The sequence below is a fragment of the Pristis pectinata genome, chromosome 4, assembly GCF_009764475.1.
Source record: "Pristis pectinata isolate sPriPec2 chromosome 4, sPriPec2.1.pri, whole genome shotgun sequence".
NCBI classification, from domain to species: Eukaryota; Metazoa; Chordata; class Chondrichthyes; order Rhinopristiformes; family Pristidae; genus Pristis; species Pristis pectinata.
The window spans coordinates 97,718,917-97,732,832 of record NC_067408.1 but is presented as its reverse complement, the minus strand read 5'-3'; the positions used below and the strand labels follow the sequence as shown (position 1 = coordinate 97,732,832).

Genomic DNA, 13,916 nt, shown 5'->3' with positions numbered 1-13,916 from the left:
CTCACTCTCTCTCTGGTGAATACCTAAGCAAAGTATTCATTAAGGACCTCCCCTACCTCTTTCAACTCCAGGCACATGGTTCCTCTTTTATCCCTGATCGGTCCTACTCTCACTCTAGTCATCCTCTTATTCTTCACATACATGTAGAACGCCTTGGGGTTTTCCTTGATCCTACCCGCCAAGGACCTCTCATACCCCCTTCTAGCTCTCCTAAGTCCATTCTTAAGCTCCCTCCTGGCTACCTTGTAACTCTCCAGAGCCCTGACTGATCCATGCTTTCTAAACCTTAGGTAAGTTTCTTTCTTCCTTGAGAATTCCTTCAGGATTGATACAAATCAATCCTGGCCATGGTATATGTAAAGATAACAAATGGTACAGTTCCACACTGATGTACATGAAGCAACCATAAGAAAGCTAGTAGAGTCTGAGTGACTTCAACTTCATGCCACTTATTGCCTAACATCAGATCCATAATATTTTCATGGTGATGGCCCATATTGGTAAGAGTGGATTTGTGAGTACATGCCTAAAACAAGCATAAGTCCCCTTCCTTGTGGAAATGGTGAGCCTCACTATTTAATGGATTGAGCCAGGTCTGCTCATTTCAGGATTCATGTCCTTTTACTTATGTTTTAATTATAATGCTTCTGCGGAGCAAGAATGCTCCCTGAATTTAAGGTATCCTGAATATATCCACCCCTGTGGGAGGTTCATGTACCTCCCAAAATGTACTATCAGTCTGTTGCTGGCAAGGCAAGTGATCCATAGAAACATAAATAGGAGGATCATAGATGATCCTCTATCTCAAAACCATATTTGGGCTCTCTTCCCATACCCTTCGATGTCTTTTGTTTCTGGAAATCTCTCCACCTCCTTCATAAATATATCCACCACCTCCTTCTGTGGTAGAGAATTCTGCAGGTTCAACACCTACTGAGTGAAGAAATGCTTCCTCACCTTGGTCCTATATTCTTAATCTGTATCCTGATGCTGTGACCCCTCAGCCCCAGTCAAGAGGAGTACCCTCCTGGCATCCAGTCCGATTTTCATATTATTCCAACAAACTGCCTGTGGAGTTGTGACAGTCACCAGCAGTTTGCACAATTCAGATTAATACTGATGATACCATTGCCCCAACTTTGGGGTTGAGTAGGGATTCCTGGTTAGGTTGCACTCTCAGCCATTTCAGATTTGAAAACAAGCCTAAAGGAATTTCAAGGACCATAAACTTAATCAGAAATTAAATCCCCCAGTATCACTTTATTCCAGTAACAAGAGCCTGCAAATTAGTAAAGTTTTATGGAAATAAATAGTGCCAGACTGAATATCTGCAAGAATAAAAGACTAAATTTTAGTTGGGTGATCTTCCCAGTGAAATCCTTTTAAGAAAATAAATTATACCCATGTGTGAAATTTTGGATACTTTATAGTTAAGCTCCCTCCAAAAATAGGGGGTTTGTTTATAGCTAACTAGTCATTTTCATCGGCTCAATAATGTCTCCACAATTCCAGCATCAGAAATAAAGCATCTATTATCTAATGACCTGAAGCTCAGAATCATCTGTCACATGTAGAAAGAGAAAAATTAGAAATATAGAAAAGGGAAGCAACAGTTCCATAACAAAAAGGTTCAATGTTGACATTTTTGGCCAAGAACAACCAATTGTCATAAATCAGATCTGAAAAATTTTCAGATTTCTGGAAAGAAAGCTGCAATTATTCACTTTTTGGATAGATAATACCTATTTTATAATGATCACTGGGGTAAAGGTGCAATCAGTCACTGAATTCAATCTGTGATAAGTCATATAAGAATATGTCAGGCAATAATTTGTTTCATATAAAAATATCTGCATAGATATTAAAGACTTCAAGACTTTTCAAGAGTTCAAGACTTAAGGGATAATCCTCAATGTTGAAAAAAAAGCCTACATTAATTTTATATTATCTTTATATTATCATGTCAGTTAATGCTTGCAATATACATTTATAGTACTTTTCCATGTGTGATAGAAAAGTGATTGTGGACTAAAGATATGACCATACTTTGATTTGTCTTGTTAAAATAACAGTGATAAAATAGGGGGCAACTTCATCTTTGGTCACTAGCATTATAGATCTAAATTATATTTATCTACCATTCATTCAGTTCCATTAAGGTTTTGATCAGAAATCTCAGGGAAGAATAAGAATAAAGGTTATACCGAAGATCAGCTTTAGGAGCCAAAGATGCAGGTGGCATAGTACAGGCTACAAATCCCGATACGAAATTGTAAAGTAAAAACTAAAGCCTTGGTGAAGAAACCCATAATTTGAAAGGAACTTTTGCATATACTAAATTACTGACTGACTGACTGCTATTTGTATAGTAAGTCCAGAACCAATGCATAAATACTAGTCACAGAAAACAAAAATTAGTTAACAAGGCATTCCCAAGGTGGAGCTAGGTCTGAGTGAGTCAGAAGTCTATCCTAGCCAAAACTCAAGCCAAGACAAACTGAAAATATGAACTTTGAATTAAAGTGAGAACTAAGTGCTAAAAATTTGATTGTAACTGCATTAAGATCTATAACCACTTCCATTAATACTAAAAATCAGTAAATGTGTTAAAAGCTATGTATTTCCATTGGGTACCTCATTCTGAGGTAATTTACATCCTCAAAAATAAGGATTGTGCAATATTCTCTGAACCCTCTATATTATATCACAATAATTACTTTATCATATACTCTACAGTACTCTATTTTCAAAATATGCTGCTAACATGTACTAAAGGAAAGTCAGCAAATGCCAGAACTTGTCTACTGGCTTGCCTTTTCTTTCTCTGTGATTCCAGGCCAAGCCACATTGAGAGTTGGCTTGAATAGATTTTAGTTTTTCCTGGCTCAATTATTGCTAATATAAAGGAAAAGGGAAGAAAAGAGAGAGAAGAGGGACAATTAGTAGTTCTAATTATACTACAATGGTAACCTCACATTAAAATCCCATTGTCTACTTGAGATGGTTAATTGATTTTACCAGCCACTCATATTTATGCTGATTGTTAGTTCTACTGTACTGGATTTTAATGAACACCCTTAACCAATAGTGTAGTCTGGCATGCACAACAGACATTATAATTAAATACCATTCAACACATGTTCTGTCTGGCCCATACAAAGTATCTATTCCATTAATTTCCATGAGAATCAATTCTCATGCAGAGCAGAATAGACTTGATTTGGATCAGCACATTGGAAAATGTGTATGAGGTAAGAGACAGATCACTGGACCAATATCCATTGTTGAATGAGGGCATTAGTTGTAACTTTTGTTTTATTTATTTATTTTTCAGGATGTCGGTATCATTGGCAAGATCAGCATTTATTTCACATCCCCAACTGCCAATGAGCAGGTGGTGGTGATCTGCCTTCTTGAACTCCTGCAGTGTTTGAACAGAGCAATATTGGTACAACTATTTCAGAGGGCATTTGAAAGTCAACTACATGGAATGGCTCTGGAATCAGGTAGTCCAGACTGGGTAAGGGTTGCATACTTCCTCCCAAGAAAGTCATTAGTGAATCAGATGATTTTTTATGACAGTACATTAGTTTTCTTGGTCATCATAGGTAACATTTTTGGTTACAAATTCCAGGTTAGTAAATTAATTTAAATTCCACAACTGCTGTGAGGTGTGGGGGGCGGGGGGAAGGTGGTGGTGGGGGGAGAGGGGAGGTGGATTGGATGTTATTTCTCTGAATTGATCTTCCAAGCCTCTAGACAGAGTGAACATATCTGAAGTAAAATGTAACCGTCATCTCCATCAAAACCAAATCATTCTGAAGTCATCAATACTTCTGCAACAAACAGTCGCTCTGGATACAGGTGCTTTAGGAGGTTTTCTTCTAAGAGTTCAGTAAGGCAGGGAGCAAGAGTACACGGGCAGCCTGCTAGAAGAATGAGGAGGAGAAGTGCCCTCCGAAGCAGTCCTTCTTGGAACAATTCTCACATGCCCAGCTCAGGCAGAATAATACCCAAGGTTCCTGCTTTACAGTAAGGCGGCTCAAAATGAAATACAGCACTCTCCAACCACAGAACCATTCAATGTCTGCTTTGTCAGTGACTGAAGAAGTCACAATGTCTATATACACCAGGCTTCTTCCAAGCTAGAGTTGGAGACATCCATTTTCCCTGTGCTATTTCATAAGGAACTTCATGGCAACTCTAAAGACCTAAATACATCTCATTCTCCCCTGGAAGGGAGCACCAGGTAGAGCAAGCATGTGGCTTTGACAGGACTGAGAGCTTTGCAATGCCGAAAGGTGCTATTGATTGCACTTATTCACTTTGGAGCTGCTGCGTATCAGCTCGGGAATATACTGAAACCAGAAGAGATCTCAAGTCTCATGCTTAGCTGGTGTTTGACTGTTTTCTCTGTACCACCTACTTCAAGGACGAGGCATCCACAAGCTTTGTGAACTCATTTTCCATGTCCACTGTGGCATTAAGGTGTAGCCCCTGCAAAGAAACCAAGGGGGCGGGGAGGTACTGATTGACTGTTGAACAAGAAGGGCTATCCATGACCATATGGCTCCTGATTCCATTGTCCAACCCACATACTTGTGATCAGGCAGGACACTGGTGCAATCAAACAAAGATTCTAATAGCTGGATTGCCCTGGATGTGCAGTCCTTGCCAGAGCAGGTCTTGAGGTTAATTATATTCTGCTGTATGCTGCATAACCACAGAATTATGAACATCAGCCCTACGTTAGCTGAACAGTAAATGCATAACTGGTGGGGGTGGGGGAAGAAGAGGAATGAACAGCCATATTCAAAGCCTCTATGGACTTTTTGTTTGTGACCAGCTAATTACCCATGAACATAACCCTTCATTCCCCATTCTTCACAATCCCACAGTTCACCTTCCCTTTGTTCCTAAGCACCTGGTGACAAAAATAAAAGCCAACACCAAAATAAACATTCCATACCAAAGCAACAAATGAGAACAACCATCAGATATATCAATTTATCACCCTTGTCCATTCTCTTAGTGCCTATCTTCCAAGATCCTTTGCCTGTTGTACTGCTATCTCAGTGGCTGCAGCATGGTAGATGGAAGGCACTTGCAGTGAAGCAGGCTACAAATGTCCCTGAAGGATGACCTTGAGTAGTTCCGAGTAGCCTGGCTTCAGAATCCACAATCTTGAAATTATGGCTGTAATCTGGACAGGCTAACTGACAGGCAAAAGTGCAGATACCGGCAGTGTAGCAATGGTAGCATGAACAACACTGTCATCTTCAGTGAGGACTACAAGTTTGTGCCCCGTGGAACCACTGCTGCTGGCCTGAAGAAGTGCATCAATAATCATTGTAATCTAATGGAGGACAGATTGCTGGACCACTACAAAATCCCACAAAGCTTTTTGAGTACTAGAACCAGAGCCACAATGGAAGCAATCCAAACCTCCAGTATAGCACCCTGATTTTGAGTGACTTATGCTTTTTCTGTATTGAAAAACATTGGCTATCAGTTTCTGCAATGGTAGCTAGCTCCACAGTTGTGCTACTGGTGTCGTCTAGCACTTTCATGCTGGAAAAGTTGAGTTACAAGCTTCATGCAAAGCCCTATGGCGTGGTTGATGCTGAACTACTTGACATTGCACATAAGCTTTCTGATAGGCTTGCCAATGCAACAACTATTTCATGGTGATCTGCCGTATGTTTCTTCTGTGGGCTGCTCCATTTAGGTACTCATCTACATTGTCTGCAGTTGTATTTGTGCAATAATTGCCTTCCAGGAAGTATTGATCTGCACTACCAATTCTTCTGCCCTGGATCAGGCTAGTCATGTTCAATGACATCACACGCAAATATTGCTTTTAAGCTAACTTCTAAGGGGTACAGTGACATGGTGGTTATGTAATTCAGAGACCCCGAACTAAGGATCATATAGCAGCTGGGAAACTAAAGTTCAGTAGGTTGAATCTGCGAAGGGCAGGTATCAATAATGGTAATGAGGAATCCGCTAGATTATTGTTAGAAGATGTCATTACACAGTCTGGCCTGTTTCTGATTCCAAATAAATAATAATATATGAACTACCTCTCAAAATAGTCTTACAAGCCAGTGAACTTAAGAGTAGTTAAGGATGAGCAATAAATACTCTACCCTTGTGAATTAATTAAAAGTAGGACAAGGAAAAATTAGGTGTTTATCTGAGGTTAGAGTGTTAAGTCAGATGTCAGAGTATCTTCATCTTTGTCTTCTGGCTCTTGCCTTATTTTCTGGTCACTTGTTATCTGAGAAGAGAAAGACAGAAGGTTAGGTTGTGGCGAGGGTAGCAAAGGCAAAGGGTATATGCTTACTACATCTGCAGCTTGTAAATCAGCAGAGGTTGGAGGATAAGGTGTGGGGGCAAGGTGTGTTGCAAGAAGGACTATTGATGAGGATCTTCAATAGTTTTAGTTCTGTTGCTGTCCACCACTCCTCTGTTTATGGGCTGTTCCTAATCCTCCATGGAGATGAGGTGGTGCATGTAACTCACCAGTCAGATGCTGCTAGCAATATGTGCTACTTTTTTCCTGCAAGAGGGAAAGAAATGGCTTATTGAGTATCACCCAATATGCATGGGTGATGTGCTTGTCATGGTTGAATAACTGGTAGTTATGCATGTTGTGTAATGTGCGTGTGAGGCATCTAGCAGCACTAAATGTGTGAGAGTGCAATGGAACACATGAATGTTAGCTACGAGTCCTGATTGACAGAGATTGTTGGTAAGTTAGTGATGTAGGTGCAGTGTATTAAGCAGTGTATACAAGGCTAGTGGATATAACATCTGAAGACACATATAGTAACCCTGACAATGCATACAAAGCCTTTTTGAGACCCTGCGAGTACCTAGTGTTTGATCCTGGCCATTCACCTCTTGAGCTATCTTCTCCCAGTATTATCTTATTTGCCTGAAGGATCTGCTGGCACCTCATGGATAGAATGCCTTTTTCTTTTTCATTTCTTCTACTAAGATCTGTTTGGAGACAATGCTCTCCTTTGTTGTGTCTGATTCACTATGGTATATTCACCTCTACACTCACACCCACCAGTTCCTGAAGCCAAAATACACCTCCCCTTAAAGTGGTGCATGCTGACCAGGGCTCATTGTTCTTGGAAAAACCCCCTCCCCAACTTGTTGAGGAGTTAGTTCACTGATAGGTACAACTTCCACTGGCTGACGGTGCGATCATTGCTAATGAACTGGCAGCAAGAAGTTTGTGTGCTCTTTGCATTGCATCAGACATAAATTGATTCATTGACATGCATCACAATCCCCACATCCATTTTCTAACACCCTGGAATTCATCCCTGCCAATTAAATGAGTCAAATGCATCACATGTTGAATCACACATAACATAATTGCCCCAATTCTGCTGGGTTCTGACAATGTTTCTCAGTATGAGTGCTGATAAGTTTCAGGACTCCTGTGCAAATCCGAACTTGCTGTTTGAGCTGTGCCAGTGCTTTCATGGCTTTGTTCCATTGTTGGACTTGAAATTGAGCTCAAGGGCAGAGATTCTCCACCCCTCCCCAACCCCCTGTCCCCCATCTATGCTGGCGTTTCTGCTCTCAGATTTGTGAGACCACTCATCTGAATGGGAATTGTAGGGTAGTAAAGAAGGAAATAATAACTTATTGGCTTTTTAAAATTCTATGCACTGTTTATTTTTCTATCCTTCCAAAATATTTTGCGCTTCAAATTAATTTGATTTTTTAAATTATTTATTTGATTTTTCATAGTCTTAAATTCTTGTGAATATTTGAGACAAAAAAACAGATGGCTTACCCAAAACATTCACTCTCTCCACCACTGATGCAGCTGGCTATGGTTTATACTATTTACTTGCATAGACTACTCCGACAACACCTCCCAAACCCACAACCACTACCACCAAGAAGGGCATTGGCTTCAATTGCATGAAAATGTTATCACCTGCATTTCCCTTCCAATCACACAACATCCTGCCATGGAAATATATTGCCAATCCTTCAATGTCACTAAGTGCAAGTCTTGGCGCTGCTTCCCCAATAACATAGTGACAATACCGTCACCAGCAACTTAAGAGGGTGGCACACCCCACCCCTCTCAAGGGCAATTAAGGCAGGCAATTAAAGTTGTCTTTGCCAATGTTGCCCAGGTCCCCCAAAAAGTAAAAAAAAAGCATCAACAAGCAGCACTACTAGTGGTGGGAGTTTGCCACCTGATAAATGCTTCTAGTGGAATTTAATGGAGGAGTTTAGCTCTGGTCCATCCATATCAATGCCATTACATTATTTGAGGCTCTGCTGCCACTCAGGGCCTTCTTGGTTGTCTGTAGGACCAGTGAAGAACAACCTCTCAGGTTCAGAGAAGTATGGGGCAATGGAAAAAGCAATGATAAGTGTGGGCACTGTGTCCAATTCTGGAAAATCCACGGATTGAAATGCTTTGTCAAATGTGCCAGTGTTTTGAATGAGATATTAAACTGAGGTTCACTCTGCCTTTTAGGTGGATGCGAAACCTTTTAAAAGTAAGTGTGTGCCATTTGTAAAAATATAGAGGCTTCCTTAATAATGGTGATAATAGTGACAGTGAGTTATTATCTGGCTGTATAGACTCAGAACAGCATTCATGACTTATCATGGTCTTCCCAGTCCATGATAGAATTTTAGCGAACTAAGGAGAAAGTTTTCATTTCTTCTAAGAGTATCTGAGTCCTGGTAGAACTTAAGTGACAACTAGAATTAATTCTGCAACTCTGCATATTGCTACTCATAATTATATGATTTTTTCCAATAAATTAACATAATTATTTTGTGTGTATAATGCAAAAACAGTTCAGGTCTGATAGATATAGGAATAATTTTTGCTGCAAGTTCTGTGGTATGATGAGATTTCCCTTTGGCACTCTTGATGGCAGATAGTATCAGTAAGAAATAGTTTATTACATTGATGAAATTGTATTTTGTTTCCAATCACAATTAGCTTGCTTTGAATTGTGCATTCTCTTCAAATTATTGTTGAGAAAGTAAAAGACTGAAAAAAAATGCTGTCTAATTTGTCTTCCACTCACCACATGTAAATCTTTCACAAGTGGTCAATTGTGTTTCTACTTCTGATGGTTCTGACACCATTCACAGTGCATGCATATGGATTCTAACCCTTTTGTGATTTTGCTGGTAAAATGATAAACCCAAAAGGAGAGTGAGTGAAGAGTTTTTGATAACTGTTAATGTTTACTTGGCTGTTGAATTGTCCTAGATACTTGTTAAGTGAATATACATTGATCAAGTATATTTAACAGTATCACCTGTTCAACCTGTATTGAAAATATGTAAAGCACTTTCTACAAAGATTATTGAACAAGGCTAAAACAGTATCACTGTGACCAGATTTGTGGCTGGCCAGCTGCTTCTTCTGGACAACACAGCTAAAGGATAAATGCATCAAACAGAAAATGAGCTGCTGGAGGAACTCACCAGGTCAGGCAGCACCTGTAGAGGTAAATGGAGAGTTTACTCAGTCCAAATGAAGGGTCTTGACCTGAAACATCAACTGTCTATTTCCCTCTACAAATGCTGCCTGACCTGCTGAGTTCCTCCAGCAGCACTATTATTGCTCCAGATTCCAGTATCTGCAGTTTCTTGTGTCTCAATAAATTTTTCAATTCTGCGCTCTCAATAAATGGTCAACTTATAAGAAAGCTGAGCTTGAGGGCAGGGCCACAGAAATGAAGCATCATATCTCTGACCTGTCCTCACTTCTAGCATGGATCCCCACTGGGCACTTTAGGTTGATGAATTTATAAATGCTATTGTATATCCAATCACAATTAGCTTGCTTTGAATTGTGTATTCTCTTCAAATTATTGTTGAGAAAGTAAAAGACTGAAAAAAATTATTTGTATATACAAATAAAACTGGAAATTGTCGGCAAATTCTGTAATGAAAAGCAAAATATTAAATCTCAGGTATGTACCCTCATCAGAACTGGAAACTATTACAAAGATTCAGTTCTGACGACAAGACTGTCTGAAACACTAAATACTTTCTTTCTTCACAGGCGTTGCCTGATCTGCAAAACTGAATTTATTACTGCATTTAAAAGGACTCCAATCTTTGCTTCTTCATTACATACATCTCGTGGCAATAGACATTTTCCTATAGTCAATCTGAATGGAATATTTAAAACAAAACACATTCAAAATTCAAGCAATAAATAGAAAGAAACTAACCATTTTTTTAAAAATGAGCAACTGTTTCCATGAAACTATGACGAAGACTACATAAATACAAGATTAATGGATATGTGGATAAATGTACAATTATGGCATGAGAGTTATTACATTCACTTCCAAGAAAATGAATTGGCAACAGGGCCATATGTCTTCTAGCTGTGTCGTAACAGGACAATGAACTAGATGAAGCTGAGTACACATACCACAGCACTACTAGTGGTGGAAGGACAAAAGAACAATTTTTAACGTTACATATTATATGTAATAGAAACCCGAACTACTGTTAAATGTAGGTATGATAGTTACATCCAGTACTATCATTATCACAGAATTTTCACTAAATCATGACAAAAGGAATAGGAGTGAAGCCACAAAAAGTTTATATATATGCACAAACAAAATAGTTAAAAACTAGGAGTTCAAATATATCAGATTTAATGATTTGCTTAATAAATCCATGAGGACATAGCACAAAATGTGTGAGCATAATGCTTTCACTTTTTCACATAAATCCAGCCCAGAACAATTGGTATAAAAATTTAATATCTCTGTTGTCGGTGTGGCCAAATTGTGGCAATCCACAGCTTAAGAGCATATGTCCATGATTCCACACAAATTGTCTTTAAATTGCCAATCTCACTCAAAGACTCGACAATGACTGAAAGATTTAAAAAGATACAGAAGTTTGAGCACATCTCTACATCTAACCATATTACATCTACTCATTGAATATGATATTTATGCCTTAATCAACATCATTAAAAGACAGATTACCTGGTAGTTATCATACAGCTGCCTGTAAGAGCTTGCTGACCACAAATTGGCTGCTGCATTTCCTACAGCTGTGATTACACTTCAAAAGTAGTCCATTGGCTGTAGAGGCTTTAAGATATCACTAAATATTACCATATGTGCAGGTCTTTCTCTTTTGATGCCATTGTTCACATCATTAAGCAGGTAAATTCCCTCACTTATTCACAATAACACCATTATATGAAAGATGCATCTCTGAAGAGATCAAGCCGTGATAGCTAATTGTCATAGATGTTCATAATTTGACTCCAATTTCAATATGGTCCAGAATTCAAATTGATCATTACAGGAAGGACGTGGAGGCTTTGGAAAGGGTGCAGAAGAGGTTTACTCAAGATGCTGCCTGGATTAGAGGGTATGAGCTATAAGGAGAGGTTGGACAAACTTGGGTTGTTTTCTCTGAGTATTGGAGGCTGAGCAGAGCCCTGATAGAAGTTTATAAAATTATGATGGGCATAGATAGGGTAGACAATCAGAATCTTTTTCCCAGGGTAGAAATATCAAGTATTAGAGGACATGCATTTAAGGTAAGAGGGGGAAAGTTTAAAGGAAGTGTGCAGGGCAAGTTTTTTTTGCATAGAGAGTGGTAAGTTCCTGGAATGGGCTGCCAGGAGTAGTGGTGGAATCAGATATGATAATGGCATTTAAGAGACTGTTAGATAGAAACATGAATATGCAGGGAATAGAAAGATACGGATCCTCTACTGCCAGGAGTAGTGGTGGAATCAGATATGATAGTGGCGTTTAAGAGAGTGTTAGACACATGAACATACAGTGAATGGAAGGATACGGATCATGTACAGACAGGAGAAATTTAGTTTAATTCAGCATTGTGTTTGGCACAGATATCATGGGCCGAAGGGCCTGTTCCCATGCTGTACTGTTTTGTGTTCTGTTCTATAATCAGATCATGTAATACATTTGCATGTTACTTCTCATGAACCAATGTTTTCAGGACCCAAACATTCTTAATTTCTGAAAATGGATGTAAAGTAACTGAGAGCACAGCATTAAAGGTTTGTAAATTATCATTTTCATTAGTAATTATGCTCCTAACAATTTGAAAGATATAAATTTGAAGTAGAATACAAACATCACAGCATTACCTGAAAAGGCTCTGTTCTGAGCTGCTGTTAAAAGAATTGACTTTAATTTGTATAAGCAAAAGTTTGCAACCTAGTTTAATATGAGGTTAGAATAATATTACATCCTTAATGATTGTTCAAGAACAAAGTTCATTTTCAGTCATTACTTAAATTATATACATTAAACTTCCCCCAATGATTCTGCAAATGTTTGGTTAACCCATTCACGCTAGCAAGGTCCTAAGTCAATTAGTTGATCTCAACTGTAGCAGCTGGAGGAGAACTGGAACTGGTCCAATTATAGGGTGAAAACTGACAGGGGTCCACTCTTCCGATGTCACAGATCTCCATGGTGAGATTGTACATGTGGGGACAGAACGGTCCAGTGAATATTGGGTGCTGCTCACCAGTGACGCCTATCACAGCCTAATAATAAGCCAATATTCATTAAACAAATCAGTAAATGAGTAATGGAACAGTACCTCCACCAAGTGCAGAAGAGAAGTGCAGAAAATTGTAAGGGAATTTAAAAAATATCATTAAATAGCGACAGTCATTTAAAACTAAAACAACTTTTTGCAACTCAGGTTTGCACCATGGCACTGGAATAGCTACTCCACTTACCTCTTGGCAAAATCCTTGCATTATCTACCAGGCTAAGAACAATCCCGCCGAAGATAACGAAAAGAAAATTGACAGACATTTCGCGGAGGAGCAGGCTTAAGAGAAGCTTTCTCTTAGAGACCTGGATCAGCAATGAGCCTGAAGCTTAAAGTAAAGCACCATCAGCCCTGGTGGGAGGAGACCCCGCGTCGTCAGACGCCACACACATAAACTGGGGGAAGAAATTGGCAACCTTTGAAAAGTCGTATAAGTAAGTTCTCCTTGCCAACACCCTGCTGTAATAGGTTTTGATAACTGTTGCTAAATGAGGAAAATAATTCATTTTACACTGAATAGATTTTAGTTCTAAAATCTATGTAGAATATGCGCTTCTGCCGAAATAAAACTCTTTCTTACTGTTCCATATTGCAAATAGTTCTCGCAAACCATGCAACCAAAATTTTTCAATTTTAATTACATTTGATACTTATTGTGCGAACCATGTAACCATTTTTGAACTCCTAATGGGGATTTGCCATTTATGGAAATGAACGTTGAAAGTACAACTGCTGCATTCTAAAGGCATTTTGGAAGGTGGTGATAAAATACATATGCACCTTATTATGTATCGTTCAGCCGAGCTTTCAATGGTTAACTCGGTAATTTATATAATAGGTTTTGGCTTGTATGGCATCGCAACCTTTTGAGTAACTGCGTAATTAGAGATGCATTTAAAACATATATGTTGCAAAAACACATCTTGTTGCAAATTAGAATCAGGGTATTCCAAGATATCGTTCACTCTGCACTTCCCTTAACCTGCTACATTACAGCGGAAAAAATGCTGCTGATGCGTTTATCACTGCCTCTCTGTCTTCCAATTAAAGGCATTAACACACGTTATATAAAAGATACAACAAGATATTATCTATTCACTTGTTATTAATGCCAATAGTACTTAGCATCTTTGTTACAATGGCTTTTTTTTATAAAGTAACTTTATGCCTTTGTTGTGAATAGCGCTCAATACAGTTGTGCCATACCTAGCATTGCTCTGGCATTATCCAGGCTGCCAATAAATGACAAGTTCCTGTGTACATTACTTATATATGTAATACAATCTATATATTTATACTGATGTATGTATTAATATAGTTTGGTGTCA

At 38.8% G+C, this 13,916-nt stretch overlaps 1 protein-coding gene across 3 annotated transcripts in view; it reads right to left on the bottom strand.

Annotated features, from left to right (window-relative positions):
* LOC127569467 (target of Nesh-SH3-like) overlaps window positions 1–12,896 on the bottom strand; it is a 232,237-nt gene extending 219,341 nt beyond the window's left edge. For all 3 annotated transcript variants that reach the window (XM_052014150.1, XM_052014151.1, XM_052014152.1), the window contains exon 1: window positions 12,773–12,896. In XM_052014150.1, coding sequence (XP_051870110.1) covers window positions 12,773–12,851 — 79 coding nt within the window. In that variant the 5' untranslated portion in view covers window positions 12,852–12,896. The remainder of the gene's footprint in view (window positions 1–12,772) is intronic.
* Window positions 12,897–13,916: the final 1,020 nt, after the last annotated feature.